Source organism: Pelmatolapia mariae, linkage group LG4 (genome assembly GCF_036321145.2).
Source record: "Pelmatolapia mariae isolate MD_Pm_ZW linkage group LG4, Pm_UMD_F_2, whole genome shotgun sequence".
Taxonomy (NCBI): Eukaryota; Metazoa; Chordata; class Actinopteri; order Cichliformes; family Cichlidae; genus Pelmatolapia; species Pelmatolapia mariae.
Genome location: NC_086230.1, coordinates 30,543,583 through 30,560,477, shown reverse-complemented (window position 1 = coordinate 30,560,477; position 16,895 = coordinate 30,543,583). Strand labels below are relative to the sequence as shown.

General features: G+C 41.2%; 1 protein-coding gene across 1 annotated transcript in view; it reads left to right on the top strand.

Annotated features, from left to right (window-relative positions):
• mybpc2a (myosin binding protein Ca) overlaps window positions 1–15,879 on the top strand; it is a 52,867-nt gene extending 36,988 nt beyond the window's left edge. Inside the window, exons 25-30 of the mRNA XM_063472710.1 lie at window positions 5,834–6,029; window positions 7,165–7,304; window positions 12,799–12,958; window positions 14,235–14,371; window positions 15,299–15,485; window positions 15,784–15,879. Coding sequence (XP_063328780.1) covers window positions 5,834–6,029; window positions 7,165–7,304; window positions 12,799–12,958; window positions 14,235–14,371; window positions 15,299–15,485; window positions 15,784–15,818 — 855 coding nt within the window. The 3' untranslated portion in view covers window positions 15,819–15,879. The remainder of the gene's footprint in view (window positions 1–5,833; window positions 6,030–7,164; window positions 7,305–12,798; window positions 12,959–14,234; window positions 14,372–15,298; window positions 15,486–15,783) is intronic.
• The last annotated feature ends 1,016 nt before the right edge of the window (window positions 15,880–16,895 follow it).

The window sequence follows — 16,895 nt, the reverse complement described above, 5'->3', positions numbered from 1 at the left end:
ATCCAGTCATCCACACACACATTCACACACTGGTGATGGTAAGCTACATTGTAGCCACAGCCACCCTGGGGCGCACTGATAGAGGCGAGGCTGCCGGACACTGGCGCCACCAGGCCCTCTGACCAGCACCAGTAGGCAATGGGTGAAGTGTCTTGCCCAAGGACACAACGACCGAAACTGTCCGAGCCGGCAACCTTCCGATTACAAGGCGAACTCCCTTACTCTTGAGCCACAATCGCCCCCCGTCGATTGATTTTTGGTTTTGAATCAGAGTAAGTGGGGGGATATATGAGTAGACAGTGAGGATTGAAGAGAATGAGATTATGTTAAAGGAATGACAGCCAAAATACAGCTCTTATGTCTCAAGGCTAAAATTCTGGTCAGATGCCTTAAAGTTTTTTGAGGTATTTTTTGAGTTCATTTAATAGAAAAAAAGGATATTGTACTCATAAATATATATTAATTAATGTGATGTATAATTATGCCTTTCAACAAATTGATGCAATCTAATAAACTTATATATAATAAGCTTAAACAATCCATTAAAAATACATAGGAGCAGGCACTGCTTTGTGAAAGCTATCACGTTGCGCTGTCATCTTGACTATAGTACCCGAGATGGACACTGCTGTTCTGCTTAATTGTGTTTTATGTGTGTGGCTTGAGACCAGCTGCATATGTGGTACATCAAAGGCGGTGGAGAAGAGAACTCATAGGTGTTCTTTTGCTGTCAGGGCAACTTTTATTCACGCCAGACTCAAGACATGAAGGATCGTACCTACAGTATGTTTTATCACATAAGACGGGGTTCTCATCACCAAAGATGCAAAACGTGAAGGAAAGAGACAACACAATCAGCATCTGGTTAAAAATTTCATGCTTTTTCTCTTTACCTCAAACCTCATCTCCCAAACTGAAGTCAGGGTTTGTGCAAAACCATCTTATTTATTCCAAATATGTTTGCAATTACTTATTGTCATTAAATGTGACCCTCCTGTTTCCGGATGGCTGATAATGACCTGTCTAAACAACAACAACAACAACAGGTGGTTATAAGCTAACATCATGCAAGTGTTCTAGAATTCACACTTTCCCTCTTATAATCAGTCTTAAGCTGTGTCCCAAAACGTCGGCTGCATCCTTCGGAGGCCGCATTTGAAGGCCGATTATGTCACAGCCAGGCGACGAAGGCTGTCCCAATTCGTCGACTCCTTCAAATGCGGCCGACAAATGCGTCCTTCATTTCCCCGAATTTGAAGGATGGGTCGGGTGTGTCCTTCGTGGCCCACCATATCCCAGAATTCATAGCGCGGCCCAGCCAAATTTCAGCTGCCAACAATGGCGGCCGCTACTAAGTTTTAAAATTACTCTTATTAATCTTTCTGGGTCACAAAATAAACTTTTAACATATTTTCAGGCGAGAAAGTTGCTGTGTAAACATCAAATATCTGCTTGGTTTGTCAAGACATCGTATATTTGCAAAAGTGTGCCGACGTTTTCGGAGATGTCTGTTACCCACCCGCTCGATAGCAAGCCGGGGGTGTTCAATGGTCACTCCAGCTGGCGAGAGCAGCGGACTCCCGGCTTCATCGTTTTCAGACCCTCGCTCTTTCGCTACTCAGGTTAAACATGATATATAAGTCACTCGGATAACATAAAAATGTAATTGTTTGCCTTTTTTCGGTGTTTTATTTGTTCCGGAGTAAATCGGTTTGGTTGAGATCAAAGTTATTAGATTATTAGATTTAAAAAAATTATTAATCCATCGGGTGGGTTCCTCCGGGATCTTCACACAGCTGAATAAACGTTAAACAGAAAACTGATTAAACAGAAGTGTGAGACGGTCGAGAACTCCACCGACAGCGGTGACGCAAATCTGAAGGCTAGACCGTCCCATTTCACAGCCTCGCACTTCCGGCCTTCTCGGTCTTCGAAGGACCCGGCCCACGTAGACCACGAAGGCCGGGTCCTCCGAAGGATGCAGCCGACGTTTTGGGACACAGCTGTAGTCCCCACTAAGTCCAACAATGGTAGATCCACTTTAAAGAAATTTTTACTAACACACTAACAGCAGCTAACAGTGGCAAAAACAGCAGCACTTACCAAAAGAAAAGTTCAGGATTTCCTCAACAACTCCCCCCAGTATCGCTGTCATCACACAGAAGTGAGCTTCACTTCTGGAGGAGTTTTAAAGCCTCCAGAATAAATAGACACGGACACACATAGACAGCTGAGGTAAACAGCTTACTGTTTTTACCCCTCAAACACTAATTTTTGAGGGGTAAAAACTCTACTGAAGCCTAGTGGTGATATTTTATACACTTTAACTTTGAACAAAGTGTCAGTACCCCATGTCTAATATTTAATTAAAGGAGAGTAAAGGCAGAATATCCACATGACACCTAAAAATATTTTTTATCTAGCTTTGGTAAAGTGGTCAGAGAGTAGATTAAAGAACTGTTTTGCACCCGTTGCAAATCAGGCTTTCACATCACACATACCTCCACTAGATCGACTGCCTATGGAATATTTATAGAATCTAAAAATACAGAAGGAGTCAAAATCACTCATGAGCTTTGAAATATGAGCTGTGAGCAAAACCGTGAGGCTGGACAGAAAACATAATGACTAACTGTTGAAAATGATTTAAAAAGACATACATTCAAATCTTTACTAGTTGCTATTCTAAATTTATTTCCACTAGAAAATGCAATTTCACCTAAAGATGGCAGAAAAACATGATTAGCTAGTCAAGCAATCCCCAGCCAAAAGCTATTGGTTCACATTTCTGGTGTTTGGGGCCATCTGTAAATACCACATTACCTTAACTTTAAACTTGCTTTTTTCAGTTATCTTTAACAAATGGCTATATCATGCACCAGGGAATCTAAAAATCTAAAAAATGGGGTAACATTTGTATCAAAGCCTACCCAAGCTCAATCCCACTGCACATTGTAGATATTTTAAGTGAATCCTGGAGTGGTCATTTGAAGAAAAAACAGCCAAGCCCTTATTTCCCCATGGCTGCTACTTGAAAACATATTGTCCTCTTCTGGAATTTAAATCCGATGTGCTAATGTTGGTAGTAACAGGGGAACACGAGTTCTAAGGGCACAGGGAGTGTTACAGCTTTTGACAGCAACTTGCAAATTATGGCAGTGGTAAAAAAGAATCTAACCATAAGCTGTAAAGGGTAAACCATTGTTCTAAATAAAAATAGACAAGAAGAAAGCGAGCCATAGCTCGGTCTCCTTTTGAAGAAGCAGATGAAAAGCCTGTTCTGAGACAGAGAACGTGGCTACATAGTGTTCTCCTGGGAAAAAAGAGCACCGACTGTTCTGTCATCTCATCCACGAGCTGGACTGAGTGTGTTCCCGCGGCTGTTTTTACACTGATGTAATATCAGGCCATAACTAAAGTTATCGGTGACATGTTTAATAAAATATTTTATGTGCAAAAGTTTAAATTTTGTTTTTTTAAATATTCTATAAGATCAATTTATTGTTAATCAAAAGATCAATTTACTAGTAAGGACATTTTTAGTGAGTAATCAAGTCAGTTGTTTCATTTTCAGCAGATTAACCAAAGCATTAGTTTAGGTGGGCCCCCAGATCGAGGTCAGATGAAATAATGGCATATCAGCTGAAGACTCAGCTACTGAGTTAGTTATTCTGATACACTGCCAGTCAAAAGCTTGGACACACCTTCTCATTTAATGTTTTTTTCTTTTACTACTTTCTACATTGTAGGTACAAAATGAAAACATCAAATGTATGAAGCAAGATATATGGAATTATGCACCAAAGAAAAAATTGATAAATAACTCTAAACATGTTTTATATTTTCGATTCCTGAAAGTAGCCACCCCTTTGCTTTGTTGACAGTGCTGCAAACCCTTGGACTTCTCTCAGTGACCTTCACGATGTAGTCACCTGACATAGTTTTCACTTCACAGGTGGGCCTTGTCAGGGTTTATTTGTAGAATTTGTTGTTTTCTTAATGGGGTTGGAATCATCAGTTGTGTTGTGCAGAAGTCAGGCTAATACACAGCTGACAGCTCTATTTGACAAGTGTTAGAATTCATATTATGGCAAGAACCAATCAGCTAAGTAAAGAGAAATGGCAGTCCATCATTACTTTAAGAACTGAAGGTCAGTCTGTCTGGAAAATTTGACTTTGAATGTGTCCCCAAGTGCAGTCACCAAACCATCAAGAGCTACGACGAAACTGGCGTACATGAGAACAACCCCAAGAAAGGAAGACCAAAAGTCACCTCTGCTGCTGAGGATAAATTCATCCGAGTCATCAGCCTCAGAAATCGCAAGTTAACAGCACCTCAGATTACAGACCAGATAAATGCTACACAGAGTTCCAGCAGCAGACACATCTCTACGTCAACTGTTCAGCGGAGACTGCGAATCAGACCTTTATGGTCAAATAGCTGCTAAGAAACACTACTAAGGAAAAGCAACAACCCAAAGAGATTTGTTTGGACCAAGAAACACAAGGAATGGACATTAGACCAGTGGAAATCTGTGCTGGGAGGAGGTGTGATGGTGTGGGTTGCTTTGCTGGTGACACTGTTGGTGAATTATTCAAAATTGAAGCCACACTGAACCAGCGTGTTTACCACAGCATCCTGCAGCGACATGCCATCCCATCCGGTTTGCGTTTCATTGAACCATCATTTATTTTTCAGCAGAACTTTGACTCCAAACACACCTCCAGGCTGTGTAAGGGCTATTTGACCAAGAAGGAGAGTGATGGAGTGCTGCGCCAGATGGCATGGACTCCTTGGTCACCTAAACCCAGTCGAGATGGTTTGGGATGAGATATCAGATGTACTGCAGGAGCAAAGAGCAGGTTCAAATCAGGATCAGAATCTTTATATTACAGAGATGCTGAGCACTTGTTGGCCCTTTTGCCTTCACTCTGCAGTCCATCTGATATTGTTGCGATTCTTTGCCAACAAATCTTTATTCAGATTTACTTCAGTGGCATATCTCTATCTTTGGGCAGGCTGTGTATCTCTGTATCTGCAAGCTGCTTTGTAACCCACCTCTACCCCAGCTACCCACATAGCAAACAGGTCCATAGAAAACAGGTCTGTCCCGGATCTGGCATCAAGCTGGCACTTCTGACTGACTGGTGTCATGGCTTCCAGTCTGCATGCCAGGTGTGAATGTGTATGAATGTAGTTAGGAAGCACTGAGTTTAGATAAAGTGTGTGTGAGTGTGGTGTGTTTGAGTAATCTGGGAGAGTAGACAAGTGCTATATAAGAATCAGTCCATTCACTGTCTGAACAGAGTTTTGTCATGTTACTTTGCACTATTATGCACGTTGTTATTACATGGCTTGATTAAGGTACACATTAGGCTGACATCTGGGGCCAGAGCTGAAACTGTTCTGGGCCAGCACAGGGCCAGCAATGTGTCCACAACTGACCTTGTGCTGGCCCATGAGTGGGCCACATCTGGCAAACCTGATCTGGGCCACCAAAGGGCCGTCATTCTTTGCGGTATGTGGGCCATGTGTAAGCACATTGTGTGGGCCAGATCTGGGCCATACCAATTTTGCTATGTGGGTAACATCAGGTTTGTTGACAGTGATGATTCCTCTGTTCTGTGCTGCAGTCTTCCTGCTTCTTTTGCTGCCTCAGTATTTTAAAATAAATGCTTAGCGGGGCAGAATGGTCTTGTGGGACAATAGAGACATACTGTCTGACATGATGGAAATTATCTTCTTTTGCTATAAGGGTTGTGCCTGATTTTTGGAAAGACTGTATTCCTTGAAATATTTGGAATCATTTCCTTTCCTTGACTTTAATTACAGGGAAAGCCTCGTCCTGTTGTGACCTGGTATAAAGATGGTGTTCCCATGGAGGACCGCACAGTGGGAACTCGTACCAGTGAAGTTGATACCATCCTCTTTATTCGCTCTGCCGAGAGGGTCCACTCTGGAAAGTACACACTGTCTGTTCAGATTGAAAACATGTCAGACAGCGCTGACATACACATCCAGGTTGTAGGTCAGTCCCTTCACCATGGCAACACCTTCTAAGCTTCACCTAAAGAATGTAAACTCGCACCTCATGTTCTCTCAATAAGATTAGAACATAGCGCGTAATTCACAAAGTGCATGATTAATAACCTTTTTGAAATGGGATGATGGTTCGAGCTTGAATCTGTGACATGTCAAGAGTCTTTTTTTGTCAAATTTGATGATAATTCCTTATTTCATACTCTGAAGGATCTGTGACTCAAAGTAGCAAATCATCAAAGTGCTCAGTCCTCTCTCTCTCTCTTTCTTATAATCCTGGCTCCTGCCTCTGTGGCCGCCAGCTCATTCCCCAGCTTACTGCTCGTCTCAGCGGGTCAGGGTTCTGGGTGGATTATTTGGTGGGGCTCTGCTGAGATTATTTGCTTATAGACTTGGATTAGGTTTGGATTTTGAGGGCTATTCTGTCACTTCCTCTGCTGAGAAGGTTGAGCTAATAATGAGAGGCTCTGATCCCCCCTTCCTCAGTTGATCTGTCACTGTACTCGTTTAGCAGGAGACAGTACAGGAGGGATTAAAGGGGAAAAACAGAAGCAGTGCTCACAGTTTGTACTGTACTCCAAAAGAAAAGAGTGTTCACAGCAAGATTAATGAGACACACACTACTATGTTGCACTGTTTTCTTTACTGCACTGTGTTTGGTGAAGGCCACAGAGAAGGATCAGTGATAAATACACTGCATTTCTCTGCTTTGTTATCGAGGCATACTTCTTCTTTGTTACGTCTATGCCAACAGTTTTTCTAGTAATGTATGCAGCTATCACCGCCTTCCCTTGATCCTATTGTCTTTTGCTCTGCTAATCTGTCAATCTTTCTAATCTGTCTAATCTGTCAAATCTCTACCGCTGCAAGTGTTGATTTCTTTCTCTCACTGGGACTTCCCTGCTCCATATCTGTTTGTACATTTCTCCCTCTCTCAGCCTCTAAAAGCCTTGCCAACATCTATGTCTAGGCAAAGAAGAGAGTTATCTCAGCCAGCTATGCATGTGTGGAACATTTTTTCACCACCCTTGAGCTGTGCAGTTTAATGAACCTGTCTTGTTCATAGTTTCACACAAAATCCTCCACCTGTATCTCGACTCTGCCACTTCTCACAATCCCACCAGAAAAGCCTGGTCCTCCCATCGCCGTGCATGTCACAGATATCTGGGGCTTCAATGCTGCGCTGGAGTGGAAGCCGCCTAAAGATGACGGCAACTGTGAGATTATTGGCTACACCATTCAGAAAGCTGACAAGAAGACTAAGGTATGCATGACAGAGTGTACAGGTGGTACTGAGAGGGTTTGTCAAGCAAGGTAATTCGCTAATAATAGTGCTGGAGGCATGCAACTCTGGAGCAACAGTGTCTTTTAAATTATGCATCCAAGTACAAGTTGAACCAAATTCTTCTGTGTTTTGTTTTTAATGTCACTGGGATTAGATTTAATTGTTTTTGCCTGACATTTTCTATATTGTGGTTTGCTAAATGTTAAACAGCTAGGCACGCTCCATGAAGATCAGTCCTCCTTTGGGATGTTGCAATCTTTCACTGACGTTAGCTGCTGCAAAATAAATTTGGAACGATCACACACTGTTTCATGTGTGTATGATCATCAGAAAAGAAACAGAATGTAAAAAAACCCCAGAAAATGTAAAGCTTAAACTTTCTGTAACTACAGAAACAAAAACTGCACCTGATTTAAATTTGTCCCATTTCGCCCATCAGGGTCGCCTCCTTGTGCACTTCTGGATCACTTCCAGAGCTCACTTTTCAACTTCTATGTTGAACTAACCCAAGTTTCATGTTAAAAAAGCATCAATTTAATGTTATATATAAAAAATTATAGCATTTTCTGCTCATTGTTGTTACTCTCCCCCCTACAATTTTTATGAACAATTTCTTGAAAGTCATTTTTAGGTGTTGCTTTAAGCAGTAAACCTCTAAAAGCCCACTTAACACTACAGTCATGGTAAAAAAGAAATCAACTGTCAATTCCAAGTTTTTCAATCAGTTTGTCAATCAGCACATAATAAAGATAATGTGGTCCTTGGAATGTGTTAAAATTGTGTTAAAATATGGCAGCCTCGCTTCTGTCAGTCTGCCTCAGGGCAGCTGTGGCTACAACCGTAGCTTGTCTCCACTAGTGTGTGAATGTGAGCGTGAATGAATAATGTCATTGTAAAGCGCTTTGGGTGCCTTGAAAAGCGCTATATAAATCCAATGCATTATTATTATTATTCTAAAATTACACATGAAATATTACACCCTGCCATTATTTATTTAATAAAAACTAAGTCAAAATTCAGAAGCAGTGTGCAGAAAAACTAAGTACACCCTTACTGTGTCGACAGGAAATAAAAGGGAAAGCGAAAGACAAGTGTGTAGCACTTACGTGGAGATATATACAGTACCAATGGATAATTACCAAGGTAATGAGTAATTTGGGCTAGTATCAGAAGATTAAGAACGACTCTTAGAGCTCTGGTACATGAATGACAGAGAAACCAGACAAACACAGTTGTGTGGCTTAAAAGTACTTTAGTGATGTTAAGCCTTTTAAAAGAATTTTGTAAACAACACAGTATTACAACAGGTTTAACAGAACTTCAAGTATAAAATTTTCCTCCAAAGTAGCAAAAAATAGAATAAAATTGTGCACAAGTAAAAGAATTAGTCTTTTTTAAGTCCAAATGTTACCGGTGGGGCCCATGACAAACGGGTGTATTGCATTAGAGTCCGTCCAATGAGGAGTGTGTGTGTGTGATTGTCTGTCCTACCGCACTACTTGTACAGTAGAGGACTGTAGTCCATCAATGTGCGAATGAATGTGCGGGTGTATGTATATCGTCTCCTAGGATCTTAGGTTGGCTCGCCATCCAGTGAACACTGGAACACTCTGGGTTCTGGAATCGCTGACCTGGTCTTTGGATTCGTCCCATATAAAAACCTGACCTATAAACAATGGCCAAATATATGTCACGTCCCCTTTAAGAATAACTCTCACAAATTAAACTAAAGTAGTGTCACAGTGCAGTAACTACTATTCAGATCAGCTATCATCAATTCAATCATCATCAGTTCAGTCATGTTGTACAACATTAAAATATCAAGGTTCAAAGTTCAAAGTATCAATGTTCAAAATTTCACCGTATCAAGGTTCAATACTTGTTTGTAACTTGCAGTAAGATTAAAGATTATCTACAAGGCTTCAAACATTCAGGAATTATAGTCACCATATAATTCACTTTCATTGTAAACATTAATTACATCCATCAAAATAAACTCACTGTACATATATATCTAATCACAAATAAATAAGTATATTACCCCCTTTAAGAAATGGAATAATATGCAAATGCTTATCAGAAATTGAACAAAGTGCAAACAATCAGGTTCAGCAACACGTAAACACAAGGGCTCAGTCTACAAATAGCAGTATTAAAATAGGTGTGCTTAATCCCGCTTGTACCATAGGCCTACTAGTACAAGTGGAAATACACTAAAAATTACCTCCAAGTATTCAATACTGAGTATTGTAAAACAACTGACTGACATCAAAAAATTAAGCAGGAAGCAGCATAAAGTCTGCTTACAATTATCTCTCATAAACTTATTTTCAGCTGCTTTAACCATTTACAGCTTTTCACATGGTAATGACTTAGTTAATGATCTAACTAGCATAACAACAGTGCGTTTCAGAGACACCCAACAACTGTACCCACACTCCGCACATCACGTGTCTGATTAGCCACATTTAGCTTACCGCCGTCGAGTGGATGCTCAGCGTTTATGTGAAGCCACAGCTCAGCAAACCTTTCGGTTTCGCTCTGCCCTCTACGACAACAAGTGCAAAACCATACTTTGTGAACAATATCAGTTTAGATGTTTTTTTTTTTTAATTTCTCCAGCTTACCGATAACAAAGTTTTAGTCCGCCTGCTCTGTTCGGCTGTAGAAGCAAGAGATAGTGATGTGCGGATCGATACTGAAATATCGATTCCTCCGATACCAGTCATTTATGTTCTAGAATCGATTCTCACATTAAAATATCGATATTTTAGTAATCTAGGGTAAATTTGTAGTTTATCATTAACAGGAACACAGTGGAAAGAAACTATAACATTCGGATTGTCTACATTCGAAAGAACTACTTCCTCTTCCGCCTTTCATAGTCATGTGCGAAATACGGCTGTATAAATGTGTTGCTGCCCCTTGGCATGCGCATTCACAACAATGGCTGGGGGTAAATGGAGTCATGTGTGGACGTATTTTACCTCCACAAACAGCCGAGACGTGGTTTGCGATACATGTGGCAAAAAAGTGAGGTGTTGTGGCAACACCACTAACCTTGTCAAACACCTCAGAGTAAATCATATCACAGAATATGACGAGCTTATGCTGAGGCGAACTGAAGAGGAGGAGTGGACAGGGACAGGTGCTGCTAGGGCGAGAAAGACGTCTCTCACGGAGTCCTTTAGTGCTGCAGGCAGGCAAGGTGTTCAAATAGCGCACAACTTCAGTTTTTTTATTTCTATATGACGAATTATGCATTATTAAGTGATAAGAACAAGTAGTCTGATGTCCTGTAATCATTATGATGCTATAATTTAAGATACAATAAAAGATACAATAAATAAAATAAGTTTTTGTACAAAGTATCAGTATCGGATCAGTATCGTCGATACCACCCTGAATTTTACTTGGTATCGGATCGGAAAGGAAATCAGTGGTATCGCACATCACTAGCAAGAGACTGAAAACTTGGGAGCTGGTACTAAGGAGGGACAAGAGCTGCCTAGAGCTTCACCGATTGGCTGACACGCGAGGAGTGGAGTAAAACAATAGGCTCTCATCAGAGCTCATCAACCCTCGGAGAAACTTAACCCTTGTTTAACCAGAACAAATATATATAAATCTGTGTCCCTTTTTTTGTTTAAATAAATATATTGATCTCGTTTCACTTACATCAAACTAGGACAGTAAGAACAGAAACAATGAACATAAAATGTTTTACTTTTTCTTCTCTTTTGTTTGAAATGATTTTAGGAACTGGGTTACAAGTGCATATAATCAAATGCATTTAATTAACTGATAGTCGATAAGTGAGAGCACTCCTGTAAAAGCTAGTCTTGAGCGTTCAGGTGTGTAGATACATTGCCAAGATGCAAAGACATCAGCAGTCATGTTAAAGAAACAATATTTGCTGCCCATCAATTTGGGAAGGTGTTTTGAGGCTTTGAAGTCCATTATTCCAAGTGAGAAAGATTTTTCACAAGTGAAAAACATGTCATCTCCCCATGGCATTCCCATCTGGCTTCCTAGAAAATTTACTCCAAAGTCAGAATGTGCAATGCTCAGAGAGTGTGCAAAAACCCCAACTTTAGCATGTTAAATGCTAAAGTAATGACAGTCCGATTAGAAAAAGATACGAGCGTCCCTTCTCTTTTAAAAAGAACATGGCAGCATGATTTAGGTTTGCAAAGTCACACCTGCAAAAATCACAAGACCTCTGTAACAATGTTCTTTAGGCAGAAAGACCAAAGCAGAGATCTTTGGCAAAAACGTCATAGCAACTGTCTGCACGGCGGTGGAGGTGTGATGATTTGAGCTTGTTTAGCAGCCACAGGTTTTGGGCACTTTGCAATCTTTGTATCTAGCACGAACTCCTCTACATGTCAAAGTATTCTAGAGTCACACGTGAGGCTTTCTGCTCGTTGAGCTAAAGCTTGGCCCAAACTGAGGTAAGCACACCAGCAAATCAGCCCAATCACAGTCCAGACTTCAACCTGAATGAAATACTCTTGTGGGACCTTAAAAGAGCTGTGCCCTCAAACATCAATGAACTGAAGCAATGTTTTAAAGAAGGGTGGGCTAAAATTCTTTCTTGTCAATGTGAAGGACTGACATAAAGTCATACAAAAAAAAGACTTAAAAGTTACGTGACGTTATTGCTGCTAAAGGCACTTCTACTAAATCATGGGGTTTACTTAGTTTTTCACACATTGCTTTCCGTATTTTGTCTTTTTAATTGTTAAATAAATAAAGAGACTGTCTAATATGTTATGTGTTGTTATTCATTTCTGGTTCTTTGTACCTTATGTTAATACTAGCTAAGGAATAAAGACTTAATACGGGTGTACTTTCTTTTCAACCATGACTGCATCTTTCTAAAGTTCAAACACAGATCTAAAAGACAGTAGCATACAGTCATCAGCTATAAACTATAGTGCCAAATTAACAAGATAATTTGTACTGAAAGTGTACACAGGCTGTGTGCCAACATGTTTGCTCTATCAGCTTAAAAGGTGATGTATGTTTGCTCTGTGTTATCTTTTTCTTTGGATAAAAAATAGATCAGAGTTGGTGTATTTGTACTCATTGCTCCTGATTGTTGGTGGTAGGAAATAAAAATTGTCTCATCAACCATCCCTGAGTGATTAAGGCAGCTCTGAAGTCCTGATTTCATTTTTATGTTTCATGACTCACATAAGTGTTTCTTTTGGAGTAGGGAGATCCAGTTTTACTCATGCTAACTAAACTATTGCTCTATTTTTACAACCATGCTGCTAGCAGTGGCTGCTTGAAGATTTGTCCGATAGCTGCAAAGCCATCGTACGCTACCGTGGTCGTTATGTTGAATGAATCGACAGAAAGGCGGCCTAGAAGAACATAGATGTTGGGCACTGGAGATTCTTCAGCATATAGAGCTCCACCTCAGCTATAAGCCTCTTTGAACCTCTCCTTCTCTCTCACACATCAGGAGTGGTTCACGGTCTATGAGCACAACCGCAGGCCCAGCTGCACTGTGTCTGACCTGGTCATGGGGAACGAGTATTCCTTTCGAGTGTTCAGCGAAAACATCTGTGGCCTCAGCGATGAGCCTGGCATCAGCAAGAACACCGCTGTCATTACCAAAACAGGTAATGAAATCCCCGCAGAGCTCTGCGCTCTGTAACATGATAGTATTGCTTTTGATGCTGAGCAACATCTAACGCATGCTGAGCGGTAGACCACATTGTATTCAATTGAAAGATAAAGTGAGCATTGTGGTTTGTAAAGGGTACAGTAGTGAAAAACAGAAGCTACACTAAATAAAATGCAGCCTTGTATTATTTTCGCTGTAGAACACAGTAACGACATTAGAGCTACCTATAATTAATTATCGGCTGTGATTAATTGCTTGAACATGGTTTAAAGCAAAATTAATTCACACTGATTACGCTTAACAGAAATATTCTTTGACAGAGTGTTAAATACCATTTAATACTGGCCGCATATTATGAAAGCAACTAGGCTGGGAAATTAACACCTGCCACCAGCCAAATGCTGCTACTGTTTTTGTGTTGTTGCATTTGCTTACTCTCCCAGAAGACTTGGCAGCCCACCAGCCAATCTGTTTTGTGTTCCAAGCATCAGTCTGGCCTATAAAATTTGGAGGGTTGTTGATCGCGGTGCCCACCTGACCTGAGCATAAAACAAAAAGTCAGTTTCCTGCCTCGATAACTCAAAAGCCAGTTGAGAATATTTGCTTGTGTGAGAGGACGCCGCGTGGATATTACAGACAAAACATTCCCAAAATAGCGGACAGTGACAACTGAAGGTTAATAATTATGCATTTCAGTCTATGTGTTACACATTTCCTGAACAGAATCGACTTTTACAGCATGGTACAAACTAGCTTGGCGTCTTTTAAACTGAGACATGCCCCACCGAAATGAAAACATCTTTTATCCACTACACTATGTAAGCCTTTTCAGCTACATGGCCTTCATCTGTCTTTTCATCATATTCTTCAGGAAATTCTCAGAATTATTTAAATTTCCTCTTAACCCATCAATGGGTAAATTTGTTGAATATCCATTATTGATACAAGGAAGCAAATTCGGTATTATTTCAGTCTCACATTCATCATAGAAAGAGCTGGAAAGCACAGGACAAAAACCTTTGGGGAGCCAGCGTTAGCTTTTATGCTCCAGTCTGCTGGAGGACGTGTTGAAATCTTTAATCATAAACTTGAAGCTTACCTCTTTAGCCTGCCTTTTGATTTATTTATGGATATATGTACTTTATTTTCATCTATGTTGACTTTGATTATGTTTTATTATATCTGTGTTGACTTTATAGCAGCCACTGTTATTATTACACATCAAGCAGTGTGAGTGTGTGTGTGTCTCAACGTCTTCACCCCATGTCCAGGTTTGCTCTACAACCCTTCACCCTACAAAGAGATGGACGTGAGCAGCTGTCCTAAATTCACAGCTCCCCTGATGGACAGAAGTGTCATTGCAGGATACAGTGCCGCCATCTCCTGTGCCGTTCGTGGCAACCCCAAGGTATCCAAACTTTACTTTTTACAGGTGTGTGTCAGTGATGTCGTTTTTTGGGCATTTGATTGGAGTTCATTTACAACCCAAGGTATTTATCCTTCCGCTCTTAATTATTTGTCTTTTTATATTTTTAAGATATAAAATAATTTTTAAAAATCGGTTTAAAAATTGGTTTATAAACCAAGGAACAAGGTATTTAGACTGTTAGGTATTTAGACATCAATCAGTATGTGAATTTTGATGGTAGTTTGTGTGCGGCTCACAGATTCAAACATATCTAGAAAACCTAAAGATAAAATATAGAGAAGTGTGCTTCCTAGTTTATGCATGAAGAGTAAAATAAATGTGAAATAAAGTGAGCACAATGTGTCCTAGTGTGGTTGTGTTAAGACAAAAAAAAAGTCATGGCTGTCAATAAAGCAGTGCTGAATGCACAAAAGGTAACCCCCAGCTGTTTGTTGCAAATGGCTATACTACACACTACAGCACCATCGTGTGTGGATTTTACCTGGATTGGCCTCTGATAGCTGCACTGCAAGGGTTTGCCACAGATTTCCTGCTTTGTGTTTTTTACAGGTTTTGAGTGTCAAGCAGTGAGTGTGTGAACAGTCAGAAAGGATTTTGATGCCTTTGCAGCAGGAATGTATTTTTATGTAGGAAGCTAGAACAAGAGGTGGAGCAGCTAGATCTTTTAGCGCATGTATTTTTTTTTTTTTATCACACAAAATCGGCAAAGATTTGTCAAGGCGAAACGTTGACCTAATTTCACCTCCTACCCTCCTCCCTCTGCTCTCTCCTACCCTCCTGACATCCCTCGCTGTGTTATCCCCCCCCCCCCCCCCCCACGTGCACACACACACACACACCCTTCTCCTCTCCTTTCCTGCATCCCACCAATTTTGCTTGCTCCTCCAACATCCTACTGTGCCTTAGCCAAAGATCATTTGGATGAAGAACAGAATGATCATTGGTGAAGACCCCAAGTTTCTGATGCAAAACAACCAGGGAGTGTTGACTCTGAATATCCGCAAGCCAAGCCTGTTTGATGGGGGCAGATACTCCTGCAGGGCCATCAATGACCTCGGGGAAGACGAGGTGGAGTGCACTCTGGAGGTTCGAGGTATGTCGATGCAGTTTTCACTTCCCACAACAATGTAGTTTCAAAGCTAAAGCATGACCTGAAGTCAGGGCAAGTCTCTCCCTGGCAGGCTTCAATAAAGCTCACCATGACAAATCTCCATCCCCTCAACCCCTTTTGCCTGAGCTGTTGTTCAGGCGAAAGCAGAATTCCTTTGCCTGTGCTAAATATAAATCACCTTATTGTATTTGTCAGAGAAAGTTTCAGAGCCACAGATGACTTTAAACAGGATGATCTGCTGGCCCCTCGTGCTGATTTAAATTTCTCTTTTTCTCCACAGTTTTACAAGAGAAAGGGGAGGAGGCGAAGAAATGAGCGGCACTGCGAAACAGCAGAGGATACAGTTGAACAGGAATAGTAATGGATTATGTATAACGGGATAGTCATGAATAAATATGATTAAAATAGATCACTTGTGAGGCTCTAAAGCCACCCCGTGCACCCCCCACCCCCCTAAACGCATATGCTTGCCTTTCACCGCTGCTATGATGAATGCCATATCAGTAATATGCCATAAATTCTTTCAGCACGCTGCCACCTTGTCACTCCCTGACTGAGAGAACCCACAGTGTAGAGTAGTAGAGCTGCCCTGCTGTGACCACACACACAGATGGATCCTTCTTATCTGTGAAGTGGACCTGTCACTGAACACACTTATAAAACAGCCTTTCATCCATTACGGCTCCCTGTGTTGTCTGTTTTGTGTCCTGGACGTTTTTATAGGTTGGTATGAATTTATGATTGGGATGCAGCTGCAGCACTGAAAGCACCGCAGTGTGACTGACCGGCTGTACGCACGCCCCTGTTTCCTCGCTGTGGTGTGTGAGCAGGGGCCTGTAATGGTTCAATGGAGGGATCAATATTCAGTCAGGCATAGCCGACATCATGGAGTAACCAGGATTAAAGAGGTTCTTATACACAGATATAGCCCTGCTGCTCCACCACACGCACACACAAAGTACCAGTGTTGACTCACAACACACTCTCTTGCAGTATTTACCCATTCCCTCATGCTCTCATACTACTTTCCTCATGGCATGACCTATACTGGTGGGCCTTTACAGAAACATGGTTTACACTCATGCACATGCGAACACAAACATACACACTCCAAATCAGGGTCTCATTAGCATCACACACTAGAGACTAATTAATGCACCCATCAACACTGCCCTAATTAGCTCTCCCACGTCATTACTGAGCAAACGAATTACCGCTAATTTACACACCCGCAAAACAAACACAGCACCGTCTCTGCTGGGAGAGTCCGCGGCGGCTCGCCTCGCACACCAAATTAAAGCCTCACCGATGTGCTGCAACTCCGACCACCGTCCCAAGTGTGCCTGCCCTCCCTCACACGCACACACACACACCCTAACTTCACCTGACTGA